The 15,405-nt window shown below is 52.5% G+C and overlaps 1 protein-coding gene across 1 annotated transcript; it reads right to left on the bottom strand.

The window, feature by feature from the left end:
- Positions 1-10,395: 10,395 nt before the first annotated feature.
- Positions 10,396-12,723, bottom strand: LOC119277432 (U-box domain-containing protein 16-like). The gene has a single exon (XM_037558709.1). It carries the CDS (start codon positions 12,660-12,662, stop codon positions 10,599-10,601), a length of 2,064 nt encoding a protein of 687 aa, XP_037414606.1. The 5' UTR covers positions 12,663-12,723; the 3' UTR covers positions 10,396-10,598.
- Positions 12,724-15,405: the final 2,682 nt, after the last annotated feature.

Raw genomic sequence — 15,405 nt, forward strand, 5'->3', positions numbered from 1 at the left:
AACCGTTGCTTCATCGAGCCGATGTCCATCACACTGAACTACTTCGACACCTTGGCTGACACATCTCCTCACTGACCTGCTCTGTCTCCTCGCCTGGACTAGGGGCTTCGTCATCCCTTCATCAACTTACTCCGGAGACTTCGGCGTCACCGGTCGTCAAGCTTCATCACATTAGCTGCACCACGGGCTTTGCCTCGGCGAGCCAACCTTTGTCAGCATCGTCATGCCTTCGCTTTATCACCCATCAGGCAATGGGTGTGCGGATCGAGTCCCAATTTTGGGAGTAACCTTTCTTCGGGCCGCTACGACAAATAAACTAGGTGCTATTAATCCCAACAATTTTTGCTTGTTTAGGTTTATTTTATCCAAGGAATTATTGCTCTGCTTTGTTCCGTCACCTGTACACAGGTCTATCAAATGGTGGCCGCGTTAGCGACAATTGCGTGGTGGTTCGGTCAGTTTCCGTGCATAGTTCAGCGAACGCCGTATCCGGAACTTGGACCGACATGTGAATTCGGGCTTTATCACGCCTTCACTGCGTCACGCTGACGCCCTACATCGACATTGACCTCGACGCTCAGGCCATATCTCTTTCATTATTTCCTTCACTTATATTAAATAAGTAGAAGAATTTTTTAATATACATTATTATCTTTATTTGTCATTACTTTTGGTTTGCGCTATTTTATCTGTGCAGCCAATTGACTCAGACTGAGCCGCACTGTCGCCTCCTTCGATCGAATTGTGTTGTCGCCTTGGCGCGCCGACCTGCTCCATTACCGCTGCTGGATTGGGGGCTTCATCTTCTCGGAGTGTCGAACTCTCTGCTCGGACACCTCGGGACCAGCCTGGAGGCTGGAACTTTGTCCCGCATCAAGCTCGGACCGCATCATCAACGCCGAACACATTAACTAGCTAAGTTGCTTTCATGCTCAAAAACTTTCAGTTTTAAATTTTGTTCGGTTCGAACAAGCATTATACTTTTTGGCACAAAGTTGTTTGTGACAAAGTTCCTCGTCAAAACTTTGCTTATGACGCACATATTCAAATACCCCGTTTATTTGGGGGCTCCCTTGATGGAGCTTTTCCTCTTGCATATGATTATACTTGTACGGCTTCGTTCCTTGTTCGTGTATTATGCCACAATATGCACCATGTTGACTTAAGCGACTTGCAAGCTGGGTTGCCTGGCTCCTGTGCTTACCCCTATGTTCCCGATTGTTCGGCTAAGGAGTAAAGGGAGCACCTCTGCGATTGTCACGATCGGTTCATCCGAGCCGGACCTCAGACTGGGTGAAGCCGAAAGCTAGCACTCTTATCATTTTCAACAATGGTCGGCACACAACGGAACTCATGAGTACAAAACATATATTGCACATCTCTCATAATAATAATGAGCAACCGAAGAAAGGTATCGGTGGGGTTACTATTTTCTTCAAATATGCTTCTTACACTTCGTTAGTAATATAGCATAAGTTCCCTGAGCGCGCTTTGTCTGTTACAGCCTTATGGCCTGATTGCCTGGTTATCGGAAACACCGTCGATATTCTCGACAGGTGGAGTACATAACACTCTTCGGTCCTTGACCGAAGAGGGAGAAGCCGACGGTCGGTTAAGACGCGTTCAAAGTTTGGGTGAACACAGATATGATAAAAGTACTTCAGTATGCACAATCATTATAACATAAAATTCTTTTACCCAAGTCACTCGGGGGCTCTTAAATTTATGTGAGTTGTTTTATAATAAGTGTTCTTCTTCTTAGTCGTTGCAAAGTCTTTTTTCTATCACTCCTTTTTTCGACATGAGTGTGTGGTCCATAGCCGGGGAGCCTAATTTCTCTCTCAAGGCCGCTAAAGTTTGCTAAACTGGCCTAACGAGAAGTACTCCGCCTTCGGGATAGGAGGTTGAAGCCGTAGGCTGACCCGCTTGAAGTCTTGAGATAGGATGTGTCATGTTAAAGCACGACAGAAGCATAATTTTTTTCCTAAGACCAATTTTCTGATTGGCACTGAACAATTAATCTAGTTCGGACATCGAGTTTTTACTGACATTTTTTGGTTTTCCAATCCTATGGCACTTTTCAACTATTTTGTGTTTTTCGCATAAGTCTCGCAGTGCAACGCCGGACACCTTTAGAGATTCGGAAAAAATTCTCGGATATTGCTATATATGCATCGGTTTCAAATTGTGTCTTCGGTCGATAGTTGGGTTGCCCGGCTCCTGGGCTTGCCTCCTACATTTCGCTTTGTTCGGTTATGTGTGCAAAAGGAGAACCACTGCGATTGTGCTTCCAGCTCGCATGGTTAAGCACATCGGTGGAGAAAGCCGAAAACTGACTGTCACAATAAGCATAAACTGGTCAGCGATCCGATGACTATGTTAAATGATGGGACGTTCATAACATTGGCCGAAGTGTTTATGGCTTGACCTCGGCTGTCGCCGAACACTAAGCGGGGGGCTACTTGCTGGCCTCCCAACTTTAAGCTCCTATGACTAAGTGAAAGTTATAAAGCCCGCTTATCTGATTGCCTAGTTTCCGCCAACACAACCGCCTTCAGGCACCGAGCCATCGTCTAAGGGTTTTTTTGTTATTTCGGAAACACCCTGCATAGCATCTACAAGGGGGTAGAAGCCGATCATGGGCCACTTTCAGATTATAAACGGTCGCAATGGAAGTGAAAATTTGGGTTCATCTAGACCACAGAGTTTGGAAGCTTTCCCCGAACTAAATCCTCAGTATTTTCCTCCCACATTGATCGGAGCTGAGGTTTCATGATCATGCTTAGCATGACAACCCAAAGAAAGGAACCGATAGCGGGACTATTTTCTTTCGACGATGTTTCTTATGTTAAACAATAATATAACATGTCTCTCTGCGTACCTTTGTTTATAAAACCGTATGGCTGGATTGCCTTGTTTGCCATAAATCTTTGCCCTAATAAAGGATTTATAAAGTGGGACAAGCACTCCCCGGCTATTGGCCGAGGAGGTTGAAGCCGATGGCCGGTCAACAAAGTTTTGTACAATGCGGATCCGAGCATTGATGATGTAAAGTACTTGGATACATAGAATCATTACACATAATTTGTGATTTTACTTTGGATATCGATCTTTAATTCGGCCACCTGTGCCCACATTAAGGCTCGGGGGCTACTGGGCTTCGTGCTTATTATTTACAAATATTAAAGGGGTACATCGATCCCCTGATCTGATGTTGCCACCCGACCAGTGTCTCGGGGGCTACTGCATTGGCAATCCAATGCAGAAAATTTAAAGTGCAATATAGTTTTCGAGGAGATTATTATCCTCAGTTTGGTCGGCCGCACCCAACCTGAGTCTCGAGGACTTTGCACACCGCGTTTCTATTCCTATGTATGCTGTCGAGCTAGGAGTTGATCCTCAGGCCGATTTCGCGCATCGACCTGAGGCTCAGGGGCTACTAGGATCAGCGGTTTCACCTTTTCCTTCAGGTGCATCTCGGGTTTTAGACCAACGCACACACCTTGAGGGCTACTGGCTATATATCTCCACAGAGAATAAATTGCACCACCTTGAAGTAGTCCGGCATAAAGCTCGGGCGCTAGTGGATGGCTCCATAGAGGGCATTCCCGGCATTAAGCTCGACCAAACTCCTTCAACTTTTTTGAACCAAGATGATTTATGACATCTCGGACACAGTCCGGCGTTGGAGCTCGGATATAGTCCGGCGTTGGAGCTTGGACACAGTCCGGCGTTGAAGTTCGGATACATTTCGGCGTTGGAGCTCGGAAGCAGTCCGGCGTTGGTGCTTGGCTACAAAAGATACCTCGAATGCAATCCGGCGTTGGAGCTCGGATGCAAGAGAACACTGCCGCCCGGGAATAACTTCAAAGCTGGGGTGTGGCATAGTAATAACAAGGCATTGATAAAGGCCAGAAACTTCAAGGGGCTCCTCGGATACCCGACATGTAAACTCTTCGGATTTACTTCGCGATCCTCAAGATCGAAGATGAGAAGATTTGTTGAACCAGTTTTCAAGACCGGCGACTGAAGATGAAGAACAGTTTGGAAGAATCGAGGAGCGTACCCAACTTGAAGACCGGTTCAGGGGGCTACTGACGGTGTCCTAGACTAGGGGGTACTCACCACATCGTCTCCCGATCAGTTAGATTGGGCCGAGGACCCCCATGGTCGTATACTCATGGGCCAGTTCGGACAATTGCCACATACAAGGAAGATTCCACAAGACTTGGTGATCAAGACAAGGACTCCTCCCCCCACAAGCGTATTCGGCTAGGACTCTTGTTATCCTAGGCCTCTGGTACATTATATAAACCGAGGGCAGGGTAGTCGATAGATTATGACATTACTCATCATACCTCCAGGGTTTAGACCACAACATATGATCTCGGGGTAGATCAACTCTTGTAACCCCTATACTCATTATAGTCAATCAAGCAGCATGTAGGGTATTATCTCATCAAGAGAGCCCGAAGCTGGGTAAAATCCCGTGTTCATGTTACATTGATCCTAAGACGCACAGCTTGGGACTCCCTACCCGAGATCCGCCGGTTTTGACACCGACAGCGGCCACGGCAGCTTCCGACGAGTGCTCCAGAGCGGCCAGTAGCCGGCCGCCGACCACACCTGCGTCGAGGTGATCATCGCGGCCACTTTGCCACCACGATCGCAAGGTGTTCAACACTTTGCCCCCATAGGTATGGACAGTGGTGATGAGTTTTTCTTCCACCACTTCATTTGTTCATCGACCGATTCATCGTCAGATGATGAAGATCTTGTGGTGGCTGTGCACTGGTGGTTCACAACCAAATTCAACGGCAGCTTCCTTGGTACAGGGGGTCAGTCCCTGGCCGTGCTCCCAATCTGAACCGCAACAGGGAGAGAGGCCACGCTCTACTCTATGCCGATTACTTTGCGAACACCCCGCTCTTCAAGCCGGATAAATTCCGTCGCCGTTTTCGTATGGCAAGGCATGTGTTCAATCGTATCCGAGAGGGTGTGGTTTCTCATGACCCATACTTCGAGTGCAAGACGGATGCCCTTGGCAAACTTGGATTCTCCTCTTATCAGAAATGCACCGCGGCCATTCGCATGCTTGCATATGGAATTCTAGGCGATCTGATGGATGAGTATGTGCGTATGAGTGAGACAACATGTCTGATGTCAATGTACAAGTTCTATTAGGCTGTGATCGAGGTGTTTGGCCCGGAGTACTTGAGGCAGCCAACTGCCGCTGATATAGAGAGATTGTTGGTGACCAACTCAGCTAGAGGCTTTCCAGGCATGCTTGGCAGCATAGATTGTATGCATTAGGAGTGGAAGAACTGTCCATTTGCTTGGCAGGGCCAGTACAAGGGGCATGTCAAAGCTCGCACTGTCATATTAGAAGCGGTGGCTTCGCAAGATCTTTGGATATGGCATTCTTTCTTTGGCATGGCAGGTTCTCACAATGATATCAACGTGCTGCAACGTTCTCCAGTTTTCGCAAGGCTTGCGGAAGGCCACTCCCCACCTGTCTACTTTGAGATCAACGGTCACCAGTACAACAAGGGATACTATCTAGCTGATGGTATATATCCTGAGCGGTCAACTTTTATGAAGACAGTCTCGAAGCCCCAAGGTGAGAAGAGAAAGAGATTTGCCCAAATGCAAGAGAGTGCTAGAAAGGATGTGGAACGTGCTTTTGGTGTGCTTCAATCCCGATGGGGTATAGTTCGATACCCTGCACTGTCATGGAATGAAAGTAAGCTTTGGGAGGTGATGACTGCTTGTGTGATCATGCACAACATGATCATCGAGGACGAGCGTGATGATAGTATCTTCGACCAAGGATTTGATTTTCAAGGTGACAATGTTGAGCCCCTGCACCAAGAACCGGCCACGTTTGATCAGTTTGTCCGGTTTCATCGTGAGCTGCGTGATTGGCACACTCATTTGGATCTTCAAAATGACTTGGTTGAGCACGTGTGGGATCATATTGGCAACCAATAGATGTATTGGTTCATTTTATGTTCATTCAAGACAATTTCAATTTGGTTGTAAAACTATTTTTATTAGAGACAATTTTGATTGGGTTGTAAAACTATATTAATTTTCAAACAATTAATATTTGAACTTGCAAACTTGTTTTGATATGAAAATATGGGCATTCTAGGCTCTCGCGGACGGAATGGGGTAAAAGGATGCGACCGCGTGCTGAGCGCACGACCACCGCATCTCAGGACAGTTCCGGACACGACCCATCGCCCCACCCAAACGGACAGAATCCGGGTAAAACGGACGTCCGTTTGAGGTCGCGCGGTGAAATTGGCCTCACGGCAGCAGTCTGGACTCTGGAGGAGATCCGAGATCCCAGGCACGGGCAGAACCAGAAGGGAGCCACGCGTCGGCCTGGCCGATTATAGGAAAGCAAGCATGGCTCGAACGTAGTAGCATCACACAGCCCTGACAGCATTTCACGGGGAAGCAAGCAAGGCGCGTGCTTCCTCCTTCACTTCAAATTCCCAACGATGTGAAACCATCTTCCAGTCTGTGCCCAGATAGTCCCACTTTGGTCGGAACGGAGTCGTGCACAGGTCAAATTCGGCACCCAGAAACAGCTCGGATCCTTTACTTTCTCGACGAGGAAACACGAGCGCGCGCCCACAAGTGATCCGACAAGACGGCCATCCACTTCAACGAACGCGAGCTGTTCGATCGGCCGCCGGCGGCGCGACGCGGTCCGGTCCGGGCCAAGAGCCGGCGCCGCATGTCTGGGCCTGCGCATCGGTTGAGCGGAGATCTTGGCGTCTACTCGTTGCACCGATCGAACACCATCCGCCACCTGCCTACCTTGGCCTGCCGTGCCGTTGCGGTGCAGACGTGAAGTAGAACCTCCGCCTCTTCCTCCCTTTCCCGCCGCGAATCACGTGGAGTGGAGGGGAGGACGTACACAACCTGGACGGACAGCAGATGAGGGCAGAGCGAAAGGCTGGCCGCTGGTCCCAATCATCGCTCGCAATCACTCTCTCTGCCAGTCTAGCCAGGGGGCGTTGGATTGGACGGACTGATCAACCACCCAATGATAACAAAACAAAAACCATGAAGTGCCAATGCGTCCCAGTTGCTTGTTTCTGTTTAAATACTCCCAACGGAGTAACGGGAGGTCATGGAGAGACAACGCTCCAGGGTGGATTGGCTCAAGGAGGGGGACCGGAACACCGGGTTTTTCCAAGCCCGGGCGACTGCCAGAAGAAGAACCAACCGGATCCACTCACTTTCCCGTGATGATGGGTCTGTGTGTTCCTCTCAGGGTGAGATCAAAAATATGGTGCAGGCTTACTATGACAGTTTATTTACCTCGGTTCCCTGCCTGGACGCCGAGGCTGTCTTGAATGCTATCCCACCCAAGGTTACTCCGGACATGAATGAGCAGCTGTGCAAACCCTATTCCATGGAGGAGGTGCGGGCAGCTCTCTTCCATATGGGGCCTACTAAGGCCCCGGGACCGGGTGGTTTCCCGGCCTTGTTCTACCAGACCCATTGGGATTTCTTGGGAACTGATATCCATAATGCCGTTCGGGGCTTTCTGGAGGGTCGGCCTATTCCGGAAGGGTTCTGTGACTCAGTTATTGTGCTTATTCCAAAGACAAATCGTCCAAAGTAGCTGAAGAACTTCCGCCCGATCAGTCTTTGTAACGTGCTATATAAGATTGCTTCCAAAGTCCTGGCAAACCGCCTCAAATCCATCCTTCATGTGGTAGTGTCGGAGAGTCAGAGTGCTTTTGTTCCTGGCGGGCTAATTACTGACAACACTCTGATCGCCTATGAGTGTCTGCATACGATCCGGAGGCAACGGGTGAAGCATCCTTTCTTTGCTCTGAAGATTGACATGATGAAGGCCTACGACAGGGTGGAGTGGAGCTACCTCCATGGTTGCCTAAGCAGACTTGGTTTTGCCCCATCTTGGATTGTTGCGGTTATGAGATGTGTCACAAATGTCAGATATGCCAGTCAGAGTTAATGGAGAGCTCACAACCCCGGTGGTACCCTCTTGTGGCATCCGTCAGGGGGATCCGATCAGCCCATACCTGTTCCTCTTGTGCACTGAAGGTTTGTCAGGTCTGTTGCTTGATAAGGAGAATCGTGGCGAGCTACATGGGATTCGAAACGGGCGTCATGGCCTATCTATCTCACATCTCCTTTTTGCAGACGATAGCATCTTCTTTGCCAAGGGTGACACTCAGAGTGTGTGTGCTTTGGAGGCTACCCTCAACTCCTACTGTGCCGGTTCGGGCCAAGCAATCAATAAGGATAAGTCCGCGCTGTTCTTTGGCAACCACTGTCCTGATTCGGTTAAGACGAGAGTGAAGAACCAGTTGGGTATCTACAATGAGGCGTTTAAAGACTCTTATCTTGGTATGCCCACGGCTACCTTCAAATTCCTCACTCACCGTGCTTGGCAGAATATCCACGGGTGGTCGGACCGGCCTACGTCTAGGGCTGGGACGGAAACCTTGCTCAAGTCTAAAACTCAAGCCATCCCCACATTCATATCAAGTTGCTTCCGGCTTCCAGTGGCGATATGTGAGCGGTTCCGTCAGATTGTGGCGGATCAATGGTGGGGACGGGAAGATGGCAAGAAAAAGCTTCATTGGCATTCTTGGGACTGGCTCTCGACGCTAAAATCTTTGGGGGGTATGGGCTTTCGTGATATGGGTCTCTTCAACCAGGCGATGTTGGCGAAACAGGGCTGGCGGTTGTTGACTGATCCGGAGTCCCTGTGTGCCCGGGTCCTGAAAGGAAGATACTTCCAGTTCGGCAACTTTTGGAACGCGGAGGCGCCTCGTTCTGCTTCGGCGACCTGGAGGGCGGTTTTGCATGGTCGGGAACTGCTGAAGTTGGGGGTCCAGTGGGGTATTGGTGACGGGAGAAACACGCGCATCATCGCTGATCACTGGATTCCCTCCACGCCTCCGGCTCTCCTCCATCCCATCTCTCCGATCCCAGCGGCGGCGACTGTTCATTGTCTGATTGATGCGGAGAATGCCTGTTGGGATGTGGACTCGGTGAGAGCTTTCTTCAGTGATTCGGTGGCCAAGGAGATACTTCAGATCCCTATCAGGGATGGTGTTGCAGACTTTACTCGCTGGCCTTTCACACGGTTTGGCGAGTACACGGTCCGATCGGGCTACAACCTGGCCCGGACGTCACGTTTCCTGATCAGGCAAAGTAGCGACGGCAGAGGCCAGCAATCTGCCTGGCCTTCGGAGGAGAAGCTTTGGAAAAAGCTATGGAATGTTAAGGCCCCAAATAAGATGAAGACCGTTCTGTGGAGGTTTGCACATGACTGTTTGCCCTCGGGTGAGCATCCGGCGTCAGGTTCCGACGAGAACGGATTGCTTCTTCTGTGGCAGGTCGGAGAACGTGGGACATGCGATGCTATTCTGTCCCCACGCTCGGGCGGTCTGGGATGAGATCAAGGAGGGCTTTGGGATCAAACTGTTCCGATCTTCTTTTCAATCTCCTAGACAGTGGCTGTTCCTCTTCCTCTCTCGTTGCTCTGATCGGGACATTACTGTCCTGACGGTAACCTTGTGGCACATCTGGGAGGCCCAGAATACAGCGCGGAATGAGCCTGAGGCTCCTCCTCCTCGACGAACTGCTGCACGAACAAAAGCCTATGTTGATATGGTGCTCCCGCACCTGTACAAGCCTTTCCCTACTACAAGGCGGGAGCCCACAGCTTCTAGCTTTTCTTGGGCTCCACCGCCGCAGGGTTTTGTGCAAGTGTCCTCTGATGCTGCGCTGGATCTTCCTCGGCGCTTTTCTACGGCGGGCGTGGTGATATTGGATCACTCTGGCCGGTTTGTGGCTGCCTCTTCTGAACCTTTGCCTGGAGTCTCATCCCCGGAGGTTGCTGAAGCTCTTGCTTTTTGATGCGCTGCTAGGCTGGCCCGGGAGAAGCACTTTCCTAACGTGGTGTTTCACTCTGACTGCCTCTCTTTGGTTCAACGCCTTAATTCTTCAGTCTGTGACAGATCTTTGGTGGGTTCCATTGTTGCTGAGATCAAGACGGAGTGTGCTTTTCTTTCAAGCATGTTCGTCGACACTGTAATGTTGTAGCTCATGTGTTAGCTAAGTCTAGTTTGAACTCTGAGAGTCCTTATGTTTTTCTTTCTACTCCGGATTGTATCCGGAAGACTTTGTGTAATTTGGTTGCTTAATTAATAAAGGCCGACGTTATCTTAAAAAAAAACTTGGATCACGGAGAGGACGGAGACCGGGCCTTCCGAACAAATGCGTTGCTATACTTTCCCCCGAAAATCGAATACCGGTAGCTCAGACGTCAGAAAGATAAGGCGGACCGGTTATCCTCGCCAGCAAATCGGGCACACACCACAACACAACACAACACGAGCCAACCGCTTTCACAACTTTTGTGTATGTGTATTTCGTGTCAAGAAGAAAAGGGTAAAATTTTGGTATACAAACGGCCGTATACACAGTTGTTGATCAACATCACTCACCATTTTGTTATCTCTCGCATCAAAGAATCGTGACACAGCCTGCCTAATCGAACCTTGTGGTTTGTACAAGAAGAGCATGATTAATTCATCCTAGGAGGCCATCATGGCCGGCGGCACCACGCTGGACGCGGGGCACTCGGCGCCCCGCTCCCCGTCGGCGGCGGAGGCGGCCGCCCACCGCCGGCATATCCTGCCCAGCGACGCGGCCTTCCGCCTGGCGCGGTCCGTGCCGGTGCCCATCAGCTCCCAGATCGCCCACTCCACGCCGGCCACGCCCATCACCTGCGTCACGGCCCGCGCGCCCAGCCGCCGGCACAGCAGCACCAGCGCCGCAGTCGCGGACTCCCGGGCCCACTCCGTGCCGCGCCTCATCTCGGCCACGAGACGCGCCACGGCGCCGTCGATGTTGACAATAGCCTCCGCGCCCCCTCGTTTGGCCAATGCCGCCAGCACCGCCGCGGCTGTCTCCTCGTCGCTGATGGCGGACAGCGCCGCCTCGGCCACGCCGGCTTCCACCAGCTTCCCGACGTTCTCCCTCTCGCCTGCTAGCGACAGCAGCGCGGCCAGCGCGTCCTTCTTTGTGCTCGTCGGGCCGGTGCGCACGAGGTGGACTAGCTTTTCGACGACGGACGAGTTCCGGCCGAGCCTGCGGCGATACGTATGGACGGACGCCAGGCTGAGCACGGCCGCCGCGGCGTTCTCCTTGGCGCGCCACGTCGTGCCGGAGCTCATGATGTGGGTCACTGCCTCGACGGCGCCGTCGGCGTGCATGATGCGCTTCTTGTTGGCCTCGAGGATGGATAGGTTGAGCAGCGCTGTCACGGCGTTGAGCTGGAGCCCGGCGTCCTCGGAGTAGAGCAGGGGCACCAGCATCGGCACGGCTCCGGCCTCTCCGACGAACGCGCGGTTGTCTGAGCCGGACTTGGAGAGCAGCCGGATCTCGTGCACCACGCGGTTGGCCGCGTCAGGGGAGAATGAGACGGAGAGCTTCTTCACCAGATACGACGCCGTCATGCGCGCCACCTCGAGCGCCGCCTTATTGGCGGCCACCGCCTGGGCCTGCTCGCTCTTGCTGGCCTCGCAGACTTCCATGGCCACGCCGTTCTCCCGGCACCACTTGGAGATGAGGTTCTTGAGAGACTTGTTGGGCACCAGCTCCAGATTGGCCAAGACTTGCCCCGTCTTGGGGCACGTTGACTTGCCGGAGCTGAACCACCGGTCGATCGACTCGCGGTCGTAGGTCTGACCGCTAGCGGCGACGACTGGGTCGCGCATTAGATCGAGGGAGATGGGGCACCGGAGGTCCGGTGGGGGCGCCGGGGACTCCTCGTCGTCTTCGACATCGACGTCCGCCTTGGAATCTGAAGGCCGGGGCGTGGCACTGAACAGGACGCACTTGGCGTACCGGAGCAGGCCCACGAGGGCGATCATGGCGGCGGTCCATCTCTCGGACGCTCGGTCGCCAATCTCCCGCTCGAGGCTCTCGATCTCGTCGCTGCAGCTGGCCGGGTCGTTGATGCCAACCTCCTCCAGGATCTCCTCCAGCCTCTCCCGCTCGGGCACGATCTCACGCTCGATTTCCTCGATCAGCGACAGCACGGTGGTCTTGAGCGCCGGCTCCGGCTCGGCGGCCGACGCGCAGCGGCGGCACTGGCGCGAGGCGAGGGCGAGGAGGTCCATGACGTCGTCGGCGAGTCCCAGCTCGACGACGGGCAGGAGGTCGAGCAGCGTGGCGAGGTCGTGGTGCAGGTCGCGCAGCTCGGCGTCCATCTCGTCGGACTGCAGCAGCAGTAGCGTGCGGCTCCGCGTGGCGCAGTCGGCCACCACGGCCTTGAAGCGCTGCAGCACGAGGAGCACCTCGCGCAGGCACAGCGAGGCCGAGCGCGGCAGGTCGCCTTCGCCCGCCGCGCACAGCAGCAGGTCGTCGAAGGCGGCGGCGAGGAGCCTGGCGCGCCGGGAGACGGACGCGAACGCGGCGCGCAAGAAGGGCGCGGGCGCGTCGGCGGCCGAGAGGTCGCGCGCCAGGCGGTGCAGCGAGCGGAGCAGGTCGCCGTCGGACGGCGACGGGGGCGGCGGCAGGAACGCCGACGCGTAGGACGTGGACGGCGCGGCGGAGGCGCAGGCGGTGGTCACCACCGCTCTCGGCTTGGCCATTCTGGTGCGCGCGGTGGCTTGGGGGCCTGGAGAGGAGGAAGATTTGGCGGACCGGACGGAAATGGTATTACGCGGGCGGGGCGGGGGGTTTATAAACGGGCGACGGAGTGGAGTGAGATTTTTGTTATTACGCGATGATGTAATAAGCTGGTGGGCCGCTGGTTGGTTGGGACTTTGAGAGCTGGAAGGAATCCACCCTGTGTCGCGGTGTTGATCTTATTTTATCGATTTGCGAATGTCGTATCACGGAAATTATTTAGCTGTGATTGTTATGCAACATGTGCTTACTTTAACGACGGTGATGATGATGATGTTGCTCTGGATTTAATCGTTGTTATTGCGCCCGGGAAGATGGCTGGAAGGGAGGGGCAGGGGCTGTGGCATGCTGGCCGTCGGATGGAAAGGAATGGAGGGCAGGGATGGGGGCTGGATCAGTCCAGTTGGATGAGTGATGATGAGTCAGCTCGAGGTGTTTTGGTTTGGTTTTTGATCGGATCGTGTCGCGGCCCACGGGTTCGGCCGCTGGATAAGAGCGAGGACCTCTGCGTTGACGGACGGATAGGGCACACGAGAATGCCATGCCGATGCCATTTTTGCTTTTACCGGGAGATCAGATCAGGTCGTCGAGCTCGGGAGAACCCGAGCATGGCCGCTGCTTAGCACGCAACATCGTTGTTCTTCTCCATTTTTTTGGCCTCTGGAAGGATTTTGTTCGACAACGCAGGCTTCACGAGGGAAACAGAGTGCAGTTTTCCTTCCTTGAGGCGTGCTGTTCCACTTGAAACAAACACAAAGGAGTAGCACCTTGAGGCAAACGTCCAACTAATTGCCTAACTCCCTCCTGAATGAGTGGAAAGAATTTTCTTTGTTGATCATGGCAACTTGGCGGTGGATGCGACCTCGCTAAATTTCGTGTTTTGACACTTTTGATATAAATTCAGGATCTGATTCCGGTTCCGAAAATTTTCGAGATCTGACCCTTTTTCTTACCGCCAGGGGTCCTGGCGATAGGGTTAGACATGCTACCGCCAGGGACCCTAGCAGTAGGATAGTAATCCACGTCAGCACGCGGAGACGCCCGCCGTCCCCCTCCGTCACAACTTACCGCCAGGGAACCTGGCGGTAGCCTGTCTAACCCTGCCGCCAGGACCCCTGACGGTAGGATCCGGGCAGTTATTTCGCCCGAGACCCCGCCCCGCGCCCCTCCCCCTCCCCCTCCCCCCGTCGACAATTTCATCTTTTCTTCCCCAACTCGCCCCTCTCTCTCCCTCTCTCATCTCCTCCACTCTTCCCCTCGGATCTTCAGCGTTTCTTCACCGTTTTTGCGGATCGAGATGGCCCCGAAAAGAGAAACGTAAGCTCCTCCGATCCTTCCAATTAGTTTTTGCAAACTTGCTTTCGATTCGACGCATTATTTGCTTCAAATCCCTCATATTTTTGAACTCAGATTGGATTTTTTTTTGTATCTAAGATTGTTTTAGCTTGATTGTAGTTGTAGTTCTTAGTTCTTTAGTAAGTAGTGGTATGATTGTAGTTGTAATTCTTAGTTCTTAAGATTGTTTTAGCTTGATTGTAGTTGTAGTTCTTAGTTCTTTAGTAAGTAGTGGTATGATTGTAGTTGTAGTTCTTAGTTCTTAGTTCTTAGTTCTTTAGTAAGCATGTTGATATGATGCATATTGGAGTAAACAAAAAATATATGATGCAAGTAGTGAATTTGGTTGGAGTAAATATGATATGGTGTGATTTTGCATTTGATACATCTTGATATATGTATTTTATTTATTTGATCCATATGTTTAGGTCTGTAACAGTGGCGCAACCATGGCCCCTTCATCTTCAACACGACCTGTCTGGCTTGCCACTTCCGTAAGACGGTGCCCCGAGCTTTTGCAGCCGGTGACCGCTTTTTCAGACGAGTTCCTACAGGAGACGAGGGCAGTGCGGTGGCACGAGAGGGCAGAACGGATCTTCGATGATCAGAAGTGATGGGCGCAGAGTGCGAAGGAGTGGAAGAGAGTGATTGCAGAGATAGAGGGAGATCCAACTATCTCCCAAGAACGCCGGGAAGGGGCCATTGAAGCTGCCAAGCAGCACTCCAACTGGGACCTACGCAATTTGGGCCGGAGGATCTACTTCGAGAGCAATGCGGAGGAGATAGCCAGGATGCCGCCTCCAAGTGCATCGACATTTGATATCATCAACTGGGCGTTCCGCCTCCGCCTGAACCGGTGGATCCGCTGCCGTATCTATCTCCACGACCATGCCTAACATTAGTAACATACGAGGGGGGAGGTTTGTCCGCCCCATAAACATGTTGATTGCATATGTATCTCTGTTTTAGTAGGGGTTGTCAAACTATGTGAAGAAGTTTGCTATTTGCCCGAGCTGACGGTAGGCTACTTGTCCACGTCAGCTCGGGCAAACGGCGGCCGTCGCCCTTCGTCGCACCCTACCGCCAGGGTCCCTGGTGATAGCATGCCTAACCCTACCGCCAGGACCCCTAGCGGTAGCGAAAGGGTCAGATCTCGAAAATTTTCAAGTCAGATCTTGAATTTATATCGAAAAAGGTCAAAACACGAAATTTTCACACTCGCGGCGAGCTCCGACCGTACGCAACGTGCGTGCCTCCACACACGTTGAACAGTTCTAGCTGGATCCAGTAGGAAATGAATAGCCAGCCTTCTGCCGGGGCTGACCTTTCGGGTGATGCCCAAGCCGGCCGCAGCATTTCGTCAACCGTTAG

This window comes from Triticum dicoccoides, chromosome 3B, assembly GCF_002162155.2.
Source record: "Triticum dicoccoides isolate Atlit2015 ecotype Zavitan chromosome 3B, WEW_v2.0, whole genome shotgun sequence".
NCBI lineage: Eukaryota > Viridiplantae > Streptophyta > Magnoliopsida > Poales > Poaceae > Triticum > Triticum dicoccoides.

Excerpts from the sequence above, each read along its gene's own strand:
- LOC119277432 (XM_037558709.1), bottom strand. The coding sequence starts at position 12,662 with ATGGCCAAGCCGAGAGCGGTGGTGACCACCGCCTGCGCCTCCGCCGCG.